At 36.4% G+C, this 15,628-nt stretch overlaps 1 protein-coding gene across 4 annotated transcripts; it reads left to right on the forward strand.

The window, feature by feature from the left end:
• The first annotated feature begins 366 nt into the window (after nucleotides 1-366).
• LOC145562431 (CLP protease regulatory subunit CLPX1, mitochondrial-like) lies at nucleotides 367-11,919 on the forward strand. 4 transcript variants are annotated; one of them, XM_081622704.1, is made up of 15 exons: nucleotides 368-1,283; nucleotides 2,492-2,553; nucleotides 2,650-2,750; nucleotides 2,899-2,978; nucleotides 3,629-3,679; nucleotides 5,234-5,308; nucleotides 5,421-5,498; nucleotides 6,024-6,080; nucleotides 8,599-8,669; nucleotides 8,800-8,899; nucleotides 9,008-9,112; nucleotides 10,718-10,780; nucleotides 10,883-11,005; nucleotides 11,157-11,315; nucleotides 11,713-11,919. In XM_081622704.1, the coding sequence occupies exons 1-15, from the start codon at nucleotides 468-470 to the stop codon at nucleotides 11,782-11,784; spliced, it is 2,013 nt and encodes a 670-aa protein (XP_081478830.1). In that variant the 5' UTR covers nucleotides 368-467; the 3' UTR covers nucleotides 11,785-11,919. The 4 variants fall into 4 exon arrangements, 3 of the variants coding, with proteins under 3 accessions (XP_081478831.1, XP_081478830.1, XP_081478832.1); XM_081622706.1 differs by having other exon boundaries at nucleotides 890-1,283; nucleotides 2,655-2,750; XR_014094382.1 differs by lacking the exon at nucleotides 11,713-11,919 and having other exon boundaries at nucleotides 367-1,283; nucleotides 10,902-11,005.
• Nucleotides 11,920-15,628: the final 3,709 nt, after the last annotated feature.

Here is a 15,628-nt window from a genome sequence, read left to right on the forward strand (position 1 = left end):
GAAATAGATGTAGAAATGAAGAAGTTAGGTTTCAATCAAAGGGAAATCGAGAGAATTTGGGGATAATTTCAAAAACTAGCTGTTATGGTGGGCCCCACTGGCGGTTTTCGTCACCGGAGTTAGGCTTAGGTGGTAAAGCTGATGTTTTATTTTTTTATGAGGTGGTAAAGTAAATCTTTTTTTTTTTGGAGGCGGTAAATTTAATAAAGTCGTTATTTGAAGTTGGTAAAAATCAAAATTTTCTAATTTTTTTACTAACGTGTATTTGTTTTAAATCATTAAATCGTAAGGTGAATTTTTATTTATAAAGATGGAAGAATAGAAAAATATTGAAATTCTTGTACACTTATTGAGTTTCGAGCTGATTCGAGTGAGCATGAGACAGCTTGACTCGTGAGCCGCTGCGGGTGCTCTTATAAGCCCACAACACTTTATCGTTCGAAATTTCCGACAACAAATTAATCATCATGTCGAAACTTCTCCGGCGAAAAAATCCGAAACAACTTCTTCCATTTTCTCTCTCCTCCACTTCTCTTCTGCCATCCCCTTCATCATCTCCACAACACCTCCGCCATTATCACCGACACTCCCAATCCCTTAAATCCACCAATTTCCTTTCATCTCATCCCCAATTTCCAGTATTTCTCAAATTAGGGTTAGGGTTTCAAGGTCGGCTCAAATGGGAAGGAAGTTCCGACAATTACGACCAAATCAAGGCAGTCGTCAATTGCCCTCGTTGTTCAAAGCAAATGAATGTCCTCTTCTCGAATCGTCCATTGTCAATTACTCCCAACGAAGTGGGTGTTTATCAAGCGTTGAACATTTGTCCTCACTGCAAAACTGCGTTTTACTTTCGGCCGTTTAAGTTGGCACCATTGCAGGGGAGTTTCTTTGAGATTGGGAAGGTTGGAGGGAAGGATGAGGATAAGGATGGTATGATGATGGAAGGGAAGTTTGTGAAGGATGATGATGATGATAATAATGGTGAAGATGAGAATGAGAAGGTTTCTATGTGGCAGAAGTTGAGGTCTTATGTCAGGGATCTTCCTCCTCCTTCTTCTTCTTCATCTGAGGGGTCGACGCCGCTTTCCGGGGAGAATCTTTGGGCTGCTACTAGGGTGGAATGTGATAGTGTGCCTGGAGAAGTGCCCAAGGAAGGAGGAGGTGCGGTTGGGGACAGAAGCGGGTGGGGCGGGGCGAATTTGGGGAAGAGTTTGCCCACGCCTAAGGAGATTTGTAGAGGGCTTGATGAGTTTGTCATTGGGCAGGAACGAGCGAAGAAGGTAAGGCATTGTAACTTCTTGTTTTGTTATGGTTTTACTCTCATTGGTATTATTCATGTTAGCTGACCCTAAATCATTTATCGAGGATTTGTTGTTGTTGTCGTTGTAAAAATTACCTAAATCATTTAGCGAAGAAGGCAAGGTATTGAAACTTCTATGTACTCATTTTATATAAAGGAAAAACAAAATAAAAGAAGGTTTAGGCCGAGGCTAGCTCTTTCACCTAATATGTGTGTGTTGCGCTGAGATGCTAGTGACTTTTGTTCACTTGTTTCCTACATTGTCTAATGGGGAATTGGGGGAGACTGTTTGCCTTGCATCAAGAGCCGTGGTTTTGCTCTTTGATGGTGGTGGATTGGTTACAAATCTATTTTGCGGGGTTTGTTTTGGACAGGGAGAAGAAGTTATTGTGACGCAAAGCACTTATGGTAATATGTGGTGTATTTGGTTGGAGGGAGATTCTCATGTCTTTTCTTGAGCTTTCCTTTACTCCTGATTGATCTGGGTATCTCAATGAGCTATGAAGGCTCGGAATTCTAAGAGTCATTTGATTGTGATAGTTCAAAGAAAAACTGGCATAATCTGTAATTCGTAATTAGATGATAGCTCCTTTTCCTTTGTGCTCAAGCTCTAGATGTCAACATATTTTATTTTTTCTCTTAAAAGTTTTAAATGCTACTTTGAATTATTAATGCAAATTTTACTCAATTCAGTAAACTTGGTAAGTAATTTGAAAAGTTTACATAATGGATTGACAACTTATCTTTGTGCATTCTTCAATAGTTGTCTCCATTTAGGTAGCAATCTTCAGATAGATCGAGTAAAATTTTTCAATATTAGTGTAGTAGTGCCATTTAAGTAAGTGGACATTTATTGTGCTGAAAGAGTAATCTATTTGTTAGGTTGGTGGCTTTGTTTTCTGTATAAAATGCATTTGTTGTTCCTTCCACCTCAACTTCCTTGCTGCATTATCCTTATTGTGTCGTCTCTAATCACTTGCCCATTCCTTTACGGTAAGTTTTTTTTTTTTTTTCTTTTTCTTTTTTCTGGGTCACTCACCCATCAACTTTTTCCCTTTTATTATTAAAAGTGTGCCAATTTTATCCTAGTTTGTTAATGATTTTTGTTTGAGGCATATTTTATCAACTGCTTAATATTTTGAATTTTACTACAGCTGTTTTTCTTCTGATGATATTGTTTGAGTGCAGGTACTTTCAGTGGCAGTCTACAACCATTACAAGAGAATACATTACACTTCTGAGCAAAATCAGTTTGTCCTCTTGACACATTTTTTAATTAAATTTATGCTTTTATGCTTGTAACTCTGATTCCTTGAGGTTCTTATATTTTGTAGTTGAAATGGTAGGTCAGGTACAGATGTAGATGGCAATGAGGTGAAACAGGATGACTTTGATCTTGTTGAATTGGAGAAAAGCAATGTCCTATTGATGGGTCCAACTGGTTGTGGTATGGACTGTCTTTGATCTGTAGATAGCGTCCATCATAAGCTTACTTCTCCCTTCTCTCCAATACTTGACAGCAGTTATGCTGTGAGTGATGATTGATGAACAAGTTTGTTCTGATATGTTTGCACTGATGTTGGCTGTAAGGACAGGAAAGACATTACTCGCAAAAACAATGGCTCGCTTGGTGAATGTGCCATTTGTCATTGCAGATGCAACAACATTAACTCAAGTAAGTGATTTATATAATCTGATTGTTACTAGTACTGGTGTATTGTTAGTTGGTACTCGTATTAATCTTATGAAATTGGTGAGTATGTGATGCGGTAGCATATAAGTCCACATGGGTTTATTCTGGAACTTGGAATGTGATTGCACGATGAGGGAGACTAGGGATGCGGGGCTTTACTTTAAGCCTGATTTCACTTATTCATTTTTAGATTGCAAAAATAAAGTCAGGCTTGACTTCTAGTTGCTCACTTTTTTTATTGTTACCTGCGAAGTGTGGTCTGTGGGGGGTTACAGATGAATCATATACAATGGAAACTGGGCAACAACTATACTTGAGGACATTCCTTTATGTTGTAAGAGCTTCCTTTTCGTGGGACATAGTATCTTTCATTTCTTTGTCTGTTGAGATAATTTGGAGATGAAGCTGGTTCCTGTTTAATAGCGGTTTATGCTTCGAATATTAAATCTATACAGTGCACTTCACTTCCAGTTCACATCAGCATGGCCCTGATGCCCTCTATAATAGTTCCACAATCCACACTTCCACCAACATTCTGTTTTGTCATCCTCTAGTCCACTGTCCCTACCATTCTCTTTTTACAATTTCACCAGTGCATCACTGACGTGAGCAATGTTCTTTTTTAATTTCAGGCAGGCTATGTTGGGGAAGATGTTGAGTCAATATTGTTTAAACTACTAACGGTATGTCACGGACAACTTGTCCATTTTGCTGGACTTTGTTATTAAGGTTGTTATACAGTACAATTTACTGTTTGATTCATGTTTGTATGATGTTTTTTTTTTCCCTCTTTTGCCTACATGGATTCATGGTTTTCTGAGTTACAATTATTTACGCCAATAATTCCTGCTCACACCCTTTTCACTTTTGAAAGAAAAAATGGTTTGTTGTGCTGGCTGTAGCTCACTGTTGATTTTTTTTGTCAACTGCGATTCTATTGCTTTTCTTATATTGTCTATTGAATCTGAAGGCCAAAGAAACCGAAGGATAATTGGTACATACTTCCTCTGTTATATAATATATGCAACAAGCTGACTTTATTATATACTCATTGAAAGTCAACTTGTTGCATGTATTAAGAAACAGTGCAAGAATAATAACTTTTGCTTTTCATACACTATTAACAAAAATATTGTCAAATTTATACTAACTACGTTTTTGTAAGTTACACTTTTACCATTCCTGTTTTGGCAAAGTTTGATTTGCTTCTTAGCACATATGCAACTCTCATTCCTACTTTTGCTTACACAAAACCAAGCTACAACACCATCTTTCTTACTTTTCTTTTCATAAACCGCACTTGCAACACCCTTCCCTAGGTTTTTGTTCACATGCCCCAGTACCTGCTCTCTTTTGTAGTCTTCTAAGTACATAAAAAAAAAATAATGTAGGTGGTATCTGAATACTGCAGAAGTGTAAATGCTGGGATTATTAAAGTACTGAAGAAGTATAATGCTTCTTAGTTCAAAGTTAAAATCCGTTGCCCTTGAGTACAAAACACCTGCACAATTAATCTCATAATATGACATAATTACAACCTGACCTTATTAGACACCAAATTCCGTATCTTTAAGTTATTTTCTGGGTTTTGGGCTCCCTTTATGGGAGACTCACTCCTTTTGTGGTTTGAACAGATTTGGTCTCCAATTTTAGAGAATGAAATTTGGGGAAGAATAGATGATACCCGGATTTGATCTTTGATTTTAGAGAATGCTAACTGTTCACACTTTAATCATGTATTTGTATTATTTATTATGAAATTTCGAAAAGACACATTAGATTTATCTAAATTCTTACAAGATCATACATGATTACGTGCTATTTGATACATTAGCCAAAAAGTATGGTCAAAGTTTGCGAAGTTTGGTTGCTAAAACTTTGTAGTAATAATTGAAGAATGGAGTTAGTATTTATAGTCTACACATTTTTTTTCCTATTATGTTCCATCTCTGTATCTATTTTCTAGGGTGAGGGAAGAAGAGACAGTGATTAAGAAAAGGAAGCATTCATAAATGTTATGTGCTGTAATTTTTTACACTTGAAAGCACTATGAGTCTTCCCCTCCTCCCCCCCCCCCGATTTCCTTTGTTGTAGTAGGTATTGAATTTTTTCACCCAAGCAATTTTTTTTTTTTTTATTATTATATAGTAAATAGGTATTAGCAGACCATTTTCTTGTACATCATGTTATTGTCTTTGATCTTACATTTTTTATTTTGTCTTCTTATTTGGCTATAGGCTGCTGACTTTAATGTGGAAGCTGCCCAGCAAGGGATAGTCTACATTGACGAAGTGGATAAGGTTACGAAGAAGGTACTCACTTCTAATTACATGATAGCTTGATAGTATGCTGATTTTTGGCTTTTTTAATACCTTCCTTTGTGTTATCTTAATAGCAGAATTTCTCTCTATTGAATATTTGCAGTCTGAGAGCTCAAACATTGGAAGAGATGTATCTGGTGAAGGTGTTCAACAAGCATTACTGAAAATGTTAGAAGGAACAGTAAGTTTTTTGTTATCATGAAAAACGACAGACTCACTTATACTGGCTTCTAGTTTCTTGATTTAAATTTCACATGTTGGCTGGTTTGGTCATGACCCCTGGTGCCATATTATTACTTTGATTATATCGACTAGATATGAAACTTTTGCATGGGTGGATTTGGGCCTTTTCTTGTCTGCGTGGGCTAAATGTCTGAAACTGTCTTTCCTGCAGTGATATGTTAATATATATGTTGAAATCATCTGCTAAGCATATTAATTATGGCTGAAACTTAATATGTTGTTAATGGGGATATTATTGTTGGAGCTTAATGTCAAATCTATCTGTTTTCTCTGAGAAGGTATTGCATATACAATTTATTATCAGCTGTTAATAATTGCCACCTGCTTGATTTCACTAGTGGTTTTGTTCATCTTTGTATGCTGCTGCTGTCTACATTCACATGTCCTGCCCCTGATCCGCTGCATGGATTTTGAATGAGAATTATCTTGTTAGCTTGATTGTTGAATCTATCTTCTTTGTTAGATAGTAAATGTTCCGGACAAGGGTGCTCGGAAGAATCCCCGTGGTGATAGCATACAGGTAAAACACAATTTTAATGTTTGCTGTTTATTTGTGTTGTTGTCAGCTCTTTAACATGTTTTCCACGCTTGTGTTCCTGTGTTGCCTATTGTTTAGCATAATTTTAATTCCACGGGCCTATGATTTCTCATTCCGTGTTGAACATTTCTGTAATTAATCCTTGTGGCTAAATTTTTGCTGTGGTAACCACCCGAATAATTTCTCTGCCAGTATATTCACTAAAACAACAGTTATGGGGTTGAGCCGTAGAAAATAAGGGTACATAAAGGATGTCGTGTGTGATTTTGAACCAAACGCTACAGAATGACCTTTTGCAGTTGGGCAAATAATGAATCTGTTACTGAACGAACGACATTTAACATAACAGCCTTGTTTTAATTACATGGGAGACCACCCAGTTCAATCAGTTGAGCTTTCTTTCAAGTTGCAGATGATGTATAACTCCTGCAAAAAATGTTTGCAATGGCTTGTAGAACAATGTTCTGTTTTAAAGATGAATTTGGCCTGCTTAAATTAGAGCTAGTTTGTAGAAGCCTAGAAGGCTATTGCAATCTTCTTTATTATGGGATATCTTATAGGCTATATAGCCTTTCTTTATGAGGTATGCCTCCAATGGACCTGTGTTAATAATGTTCATTGCATAGAACCCTTCATATTTATTGGTGATAGCAAACCATGCTTTTAGACTTTGGGGAATAAAAACTCTAGCCAATGAAAATTATTACTGTTTATGTGGTTCCTTCATCTATTTTCTTTCAATGACTATCTTTGTAATGTAAATTATGCAACATATATATGGCCATGTGGCGTTTTTTTTTTTTACTAGCTTTAGCATTCTCTCCAGTCCCGGCTTAAAATACCTTTTTTATTCACATTGCACATCAAGACAGCACTATTATTGTAATTTTATACTTCCCATAGGATTCATTGTATCTCAAGCATGTCCATACAATGACAATATGACATAGCCATTTAATGAATTTAAGCATAAGAAAACTTGGTTGATCAGACATGTTTTTGTTGCCATATGCCCTTTTGCTATGTGTAACACCTCTTTTGGAACTTCTAAACCATATAATCCACTATTTTTTTCAAATAAAAACAGCAGTGGTCAAAATCTTAGGACTATTTCTAGTTCATCGATCTCCTTTCGAAAATAGATGCAATACTGAATTAATTCATTAAACTCATATATGGTACCGTTATAATACCAAGAAAGTTTCCCTAAATCTGTCTTAGGGAATTCAGCATTGAGTCTGTGATTGAAGCCCAAAGAACATAGATTAAGATGAGCAAGCTCACTGCCTTTTTTGTAGATGAATAAATAATTCCATTTTGTTGAGAAATGCAGCCAGCAGATGGTGCTAAGCATGCCTCATTCTATAAAACATTTTTCGAAGGCAACATAGATGAGTTGGAAAATTTAGACTAGCAAAACCTGGAGAAAGTTGTTGCTTATATACTATACTGTACACCCGTAAAGGAAACCAATTTTTTTACAACCAATTAATGCAAGACATAAGTGAGTAAGAACAAGAATTAGCATCGTACGAATTGTTGCTGGCTTCACCACCACCAGACGAAACATTACAAAGTAATCAACACCAATGTGCTGAGTTTTACCATAGTTGTGCATTGTGCCAAAATTGCCTTATTAAATTTGCTATTAAACAACCACAAGAAATGATGGCAAGGCACCAACTTCCAATTGCTGTCATAATACATAACATTAAGTTCATTTGCACGGCTACATTCCAAATTGGTTCCTATATGGCTTGAGCATGAGAATAGGGTGTAGTAGTGGCAGTAGATATGATGCAAAGATTAAGATGGTGTTTACTTGTAGATGCCATATTGACTCCTAATAGTGTTGTTGGGAGGAGAGGGATAGTGGGAAGAACGACATTAGGTGCAAGCATAGAGGCAGTAGTCATTCGCCTAGCATAGTAGTATAGACTTGCCCAAAGAAGTGAGGGGGTCGTGGGTTTGGGGCGAAGCCATGGGGTGGCTATTGGGAGGCCGGTTGATGACTGTTGTGGGAGGAATGTGCAGTGGCAGCAGACACCACAGTAGCCCGTGGGTAGATAATGCAGGCTGTGGAATGGGCTGCTGGGATGAACCAGAGGTGCTATTCTCAGTCTGCTAGGTTATAAATATTGGCAGTAGTGAGCTGTTGAGTAATAATAAGAAGGGCAATTAACCTACTCCAAGAAATTATAAGAAATAGAGGATAGAGAGTGGACTTCAGCTAACAGAAAGTTGGATTCAACTCATGTGACATGGCAAGAAATGTTTAGTTTGTTCTTTGCTGAGTCAAGACATATATAAGTAATATAACCTTGATGATAGGTTGGGAAATTAAGAAATACACGTACTATGGAGATGAGGTGAAGTAATGGCAGTCAGGTTAGGAAAACATAAGCAACTGAACTCTCATGGCATCTTGTGAATTAAAAGTGAAATGGATTAACTGATAAAGTGTTCTGTTCTCATTTAATGTTTGTTTGATACTTGACAGATCAATACAAAAGATATTTTGTTCATATGTGGTGGAGCATTTGTTGATCTGGAAAAAACTATTTCTGAAAGGTGTGTATTTTATGGATTTTTAATTTTATTTCTTTCTTCAAATTGCTACCCAACTTACCTAGTCTTCCTACAAACTGCTCTATTTGGTGTTTAGTATTTTTTAGAGTAATTACTATTTTTGTTTTGTCAGGCGTCATGATTCGTCGATTGGTTTTGGAGCACCAGTTCGTGCTAACATGAGATCTGGCAGGACGACTGATGCTGTGGTTGCATCTTCATTATTAGAAATTGTGAGAACCAAATCTTAAGCGTACTTCCAAATTTGTCCCTTAAATTGTTTTGTCGATGTGTGTAGCTTAGACCATTGACTTAACCTTCAAGCTGCTGTTGATATGCAGGTAGAAAGCAGTGATCTTATTGCGTATGGTCTCATACCAGAATTTGTCGGCAGATTTCCAATTTTAGTGAGTTTGTCAGCATTGAATGAGGATCAACTCGTCCAGGTTGGTTTCAGCTCTCTTGTAGTTGAACCACCTAATTCTTACTCAAAATGTTTTCACGAACTTGGTCCATATCTCTTTCAACCCCTCCCCTGGTTACAAAAATGCTTTTGATAACCTATAAAAGCTGTCGTGTGCCTCTCTTTTGAGAGAGTCGTTTGCTTGCATATGGTTAGTACCAATCTGTAATGGCTTATGCATATTGGATGTTGGATTATTTACCTTTCGATTTCATCTGTAAATTATCTAATGCAGATCAGTACTATAAAATCAATTCATATCCAAAGTCATGAAGTATGACAATAACTGTATATTCAGTTAAACATTCATTGCGGAGTTTAAGTAACACGGCCTCGAGAATTTGCTGCAAGTAATATCAACTTTCAATCGTTGTGTGTTTAATGATATGCCGGCGCCTGGAGAGGGAACATAAAGGGAATATACTGACATGATATAGTCATTATTAAAAAAAATAAGTAAAATTATTTTATAACAAGCTTAACTGTTAATCAAGCTCAAGTAAATTAATTTTGGTAGCTAATTAACAACTTTAATTAACAATATTTGTTTGATTTAATTAACTTTTTGTGATTTAATTAACACTTAAGTTGGCTTTAAATTGATTTTTGTTTGTTAATTAACATATATAGTCAGATTTATATAAGTACTGTTAGATAATCTACGTTTTGATTAAATTTAAATGTATATTTTTGTTATATCAATCAGAATATATTCGTTTAATTTCTACTTCGGACACTGCATATCGTTCAGTGCACAATGATTGAAAGTTGGTGTTATTTACAATAGATGTTGTACTATATAGCACATATCAGTGATAGTTGGTAATTTTTTATAGCCATTTTCCTACAAATAAATCTCATTACTAGAAATAGCTGTAAAATTGAGTAGTTTACTTGTATCAATAGTATAATATTACAAGGTATACCAGAAATAATAGAATTCAAATTCATGTAATTGTTCTATAAAATATAATTATAATAAAGTTTATTTGAGCTCTCAACTTTTGTTGCGATTTTTTGAGACCCGAATTTTTTACAATAGTAACTGCAGAATTCTCATATTCTCTTGTTTGTTAAAGCTATGCTCTTTGCCCTTTTTTACAACAATAAAAGACTTGTGTCATCATAACTAACTTTTACAATCAGGCTCTCGAGTCTCGCTAAACTTGCTTGAGTTAATTATAATGCTTTAAATCCTTTTGAAATCTTATTTTGTGTCAGGATCTTATTTGTTTTTAGATTTGCGGATTTCTAGTATTCTCCTTGTAGGTCTCATATTCTAACTCAAGGGGTAAAGTGGGTGATATACTGGGAATGAAACTCAATGGGCATGGGTCAGTCTTTTGTATAGTACAGTATTCTCCTTGATATTGATTAATTATATTATCAGCAGTGTGCAATCTTGTATAGTACGTTGCAATAAAATGCAATTAATTAAGAAACTGAAGGTGATAAACTCATGTCAATAGGACAGCCATATAATCGTAGTATAATGCTAGTGTCCGTCTTTTCCCCTCCCAAAGTATGTAGCTTCCGCCTTTAAAAATGTGGTTTATAGGTGACCTTTGTTCTTTTGGGTGTCTTCCAGGTCCTCATGCAGCCAAGAAATGCACTTGGTAAACAATACAAAAAGATGTTTAGCATGAATGATGTAAGTTGGCTGTTTTATCTTGCTTATACTGCTCAGTCTGCTCCCATCACATTTAGTTACAATTTATTATACATTTTTTTTTTGACCTTCCAAGTGATGCAGGTCAAATTTCATGTTACAGAAGAAGCTTTGAAATTAATTGCAAGAAAAGCAATGGCGAAAAATACTGGTGCGCGTGGCTTAAGATCAATATTGGAGACCATTTTAACTGATGCTATGTTTGAGGTATTTTGTTTTAACCCCTCTAGGAATTTGAAGATCTTGGAACTTTATTTTTTGTGGCAATCTTCCTATAGGAACTGCATAGGAGAATTTCGTTTCATGTATTCCGTGACAGAACAGTGCTATAACACGGTGTTTGCTTCTGCTTCTGCAGGTTCCAGATGCCAAAACAGGAACTGATCGAGTAGATGCAGTTGTGGTGGATGCAGAAGCTGTTGGATCAGTAGATGAAACAGGTTTGGGAGCCAAAATTTTGCGTGGAGGCCATACATTAAAACACTTTCAGCAAGAAACTAAATCCAGTGATCAGATGGTAATTCTTTTACTCTTACACTAAATAAATCCTTGGGTTTCACTTAATTATTTATTTGGGTGGGATGTTCATTTTTTGTTCATTCAATATTTTTGTCTTTTTTCCTATGCAAGCCTTATATTACTACTTATATCCCCTCCTACCCCACTAAATACATTAAACCACTCGCACTAATCTTTTTTCCTAACATTGCCCAATAATCTCCTTGTCCATCCTTTGCCTTGGTCTGTATGTAATACTACTACATGAAGCTACTAGAGAATAACAGAGTACTTAGTACAGTTAGCTGGATGGTTTTATGTGATTCAACTTACTGTAGTGAGGGTATAAAGATCTGTCCGCCTTTACTATCAAGTTTTATTAGAGCTTGATCATTGAAAACTTTTGTTGCTTGCAGAAGAAAAATGAGATAAAGGTTGAATCGCCAGAAAGTGATTTGCAGTTCGAGTGCAGATCTATGAGCTTGTAATATTATTTTAAACCTCTTTTTCAGCATGCTTTCTAATGTACAATTTTTTAAAGAAAATCTGAAAGAGAAATATGTATCAATGTATTGTGTTACCTTTGGGTTACTGTGAGGTATATATGTGCATTATGTTAGCAATTGTTTTTAATTTAATAGAAAAATCTGTATTAACGTTCCATTACCTTGCCTACAGCCCGTTACGGCTGTTTGGTATTAGAAGGAACAAGGTTGTCAAGAACGAGATCCCGCTTTAGATTGATGATGATGAGGCGGTAGGATCGATATATAATCACAAAAAAGCTGAAAAAAAATGCTAAAATCAAAAAAAATTGTGATAAGGGATAAACATGTTATGTGCAAACCACTAAATTAAAACAATTTATATTCCCAAGCAAACCTAAAATGCATAAAGGTAAGCATAGGGTTGAACCCAAGGGAGACACTAAGCACTACAAACACTATCACCAATTAATCTAGCTGGACAAGTTGAATGAAAGATCAAACACTTAACAAACTACGATTAAACTAGGGAAGAAATCAAATGCGACAAGCAATAAGGAAATGGTTCAAGGCAAATTGTCACTCAAGCAACATCAAGGGAAAGGATTTGGGAATCAAGCAAAACTAAGCTTTACATGAAAGATGATTAAAGGCATAATCTACTCTCCTATCAGGAGCAATTACTTTCTCAAGCATACACAATCACATTGTCGTCATAATCATGCATGAAATGAGGTAATGAATCATCTAATGAGCATCACTTAATCACACTATCGTCTTAATTAAGGTCAATTCGCCCAGCTACAACCATTGATTAGGCACTCAATAGAGATAATTGGTAAAATCATGAAAAACAAAGACTTTAATCACTAATCAACCCTTAATCCCAATCCTCTAACATGCTCAAGATTAGGCTAACCTATCACCATTTTCTTAGTTGGGTAACTACTAACGAATCATGCTAATAACAAGATTAATCAACAAATTAACAAGCATCAACATGATTAACTAGCAAAAAAGAGAAAATAAAGCAAATAAGCAAAGAGTTAAAAGAAAGCAAATAAAGAGTTCAAGGGAAGAAATTACTAAAGGAGCTCCATTAATCTTTGAAAGAGTTGATTGCAAATCATCCAAAATCATGAGATTAAGTGTTTTCTCTCTCTAGAATTAAGCTAAGAACCCTAGGTTAAGTAAGCTAAGCTAAAAGTTGTATTAAAAACGTCTTAACTTAAGGCTTATATAGCTCGTACAAAATAAAGTTATACTCAGGCAATGGTTTGGCCGAACAGAGGTGTAGACTCCCATTTGTGTCTCCCCAAAACCAAACCCAGTGATGAATACCTTTCGCGTCGAATCATAATCGAATGAAGTGAAAGTGTGGAAAGCCTAATGTTTGCATGTTAATCAGAAAGCGCACATGAATACGAGTAGAATAAAGTAGATGCCTATTTTATAGGGTGGGTTCTTTCTCTTTTAGATCGGATTCGTACCCTCATCCCCGAACGCCAGTCTTGGTTCTAGACCTATTGGAGTTGACGATCTCATGGATCGTTAAGGGGTGTAACCTTCACCTCGTGAACGGTTTACAAGTTCCTAAAACTTGTTGGCGACTCTTTTGCTCTAGCTTTCTTCCCTTTGGACGCCACCATGCTTTAGTGTATGATCACAGTGGGGTTCAAGTTTGGGATAATGCTTGAAATATTCCCTACAGTTTTTTGGCGACTCCACTGGGGAGGATTTCTATTTTAATTCCTAAAATTTATTTTGGTAATGATTTAGAATGAGTGGATGAGACTCGAAAAGTTCTAAGTATTTCATGTGCGTAATTTTGATTAACATTATAGTCATATGCATAAAAAAGGTTCTCATTGGAAAGACCATCCGTAATGAATCAAAAACATAGGATTTTTACACGTAGGAAATTTGAGAAATATCTTTCACAACTAGAATCGAAATAATACTGCGAAAACTAGAAAATTCTAAGAACACATAAAGCTGCTGAGGCATGTAGGAACTAGCGTCTAGAAAACAGAGTGCGTCGCCTGAAGAATGGCCTCGTCGCCTGGCGACAATTTTGTCGTTTGGCGACGGAGTCATTTTCTGGCGGCAGACTCTGTTGTCTGGCGCCGTGTTCTTCTAATACCGAGCCAGAACTCTGCCTTCTTGCTTTGACTGGTTCTAGCACTATTGGCTCGATTCTACTTCCTGATTGAGTTTTTCTCTCTTTTATGAAACCCATATGTGTTCTACATATGGACATAACCCTCTGGGAATTCATGCTCCATCTACCCAATCGAACGCTCCTGGCAACGAAGGGTACATCCGAGAATGTTGAATTCACCAAACCATGGAAGCGAGTTTAACTCGCGGGGTCCCATCCACACGCGCCAACCCTTCCAAAGGTAAGGCTTCTGCACGGTGCATCCGGACTCATAACCATGGACCCTCTTTGACTAAACCATATCCTGAACTTTAGAGAACTAGAGCCATGGTTAGGTTGCAAACTCATTGCATCATATTGTGACTACTTGACTACTTGTGAATTATTTGCTATGCATATTCTATGTGTTTTTCCTAACTGTTTGTTTGACTTGTGATTAAGTCTAAATAAACTAATTAATGACTAAAAGGACTTTGCCTAATTAATTAATTAACTTGACTAATTAAAGGCTAATAAATTAATCAAACCGACTTAGTACGACTTTAGGCCTGTCCCTTTAGAGTAAAAATACTGAAAACAATCCCAGATCGATGTTCCAGCAATGGCGTAAAAATTTGGGCTATGGTGTCAAACGCTGCTGTGCAACGCCGAGCGACAACCCTGTCGTCTGGCGCTGCACTGCAGTGTGCAACGACAGTCCTGTTGTTTTGGCGACAGTTCAGTTTGTTGCTTGAGTCATCACGACGAGTCTAATTAAACAGTTTATTAATCAGTTTGATCAGTTTGTTAATGGAAGTAGCCATATTTAGTCCTTAATTGAGTTTAAGCACTTAGTTCCATGGTCATACACAAAAGTCAAAGTATGTCATTCACATTCACTACTAAAGCACACACTTAATATGTCACATTTTGACCATGTCTAGAGAGTCTCGTATGCGAGTCCTTTCCGTCATTTGAGTTGGGGGTCCACTTTATTCCTAAATTCTTCTATATATTCCCATATACATCATTTTTTTCACTCTCTACATACTTTTTCATGATCTCTTCCCATCTATGCATGTTGAATAGAGCTTGAGTCAAAAATGAAAAACTTATCCATAATTTCCCTTCCCACAGCACTTGGTCAAGGAGAGAAAGGCGCTTAATCAAGGACAATACATTCGTTCACATACTCCTTTTTGATAAACCAGTCAGTCGGAAAAGAAAAGCTAAGAAGATAATGGCGAGTCAAGAAGAAGTTAATGAGCTTAAGAAGCAAATGGCCAGTGTGACTGAGGTGTTGAAGGCCTTAACCCTTCAAATCAATGACCCTGTGAAGCAACAACAAAGGGTTCACCTCTTTCTTCAATAAGTGGAGGGAAACTTCCTCTAGGATGGTAGAGGTTCCTACCGAAAAGGAGTCCGTAAGAATGTTCATCAAGAACCTCCAAGAGAAGTATTCAAAGCATTTGAAATACCAACACAACTTTAATACTTTCAAGGCCGTCTATAACATAGGCATTGACATTGAAAATGACCTTGCAAAATAAAAAGCTACTAACAATAGTAACAACGGTGGCTGGAAAGGAAAGAAGAACGACAATCCTTCTTCTTCCGAACACACCTACTCTAGTAACAATGTTAGTACCTTTGACCTCAATGAAGTCTTAGCCATGGATAATCAAGGACCTAAAAAGCAACTAAGGA

Source organism: Chenopodium album, chromosome 10 (assembly GCF_948465745.1).
Source record: "Chenopodium album chromosome 10, dcCheAlbu1.1, whole genome shotgun sequence".
Lineage (NCBI taxonomy): Eukaryota > Viridiplantae > Streptophyta > Magnoliopsida > Caryophyllales > Amaranthaceae > Chenopodium > Chenopodium album.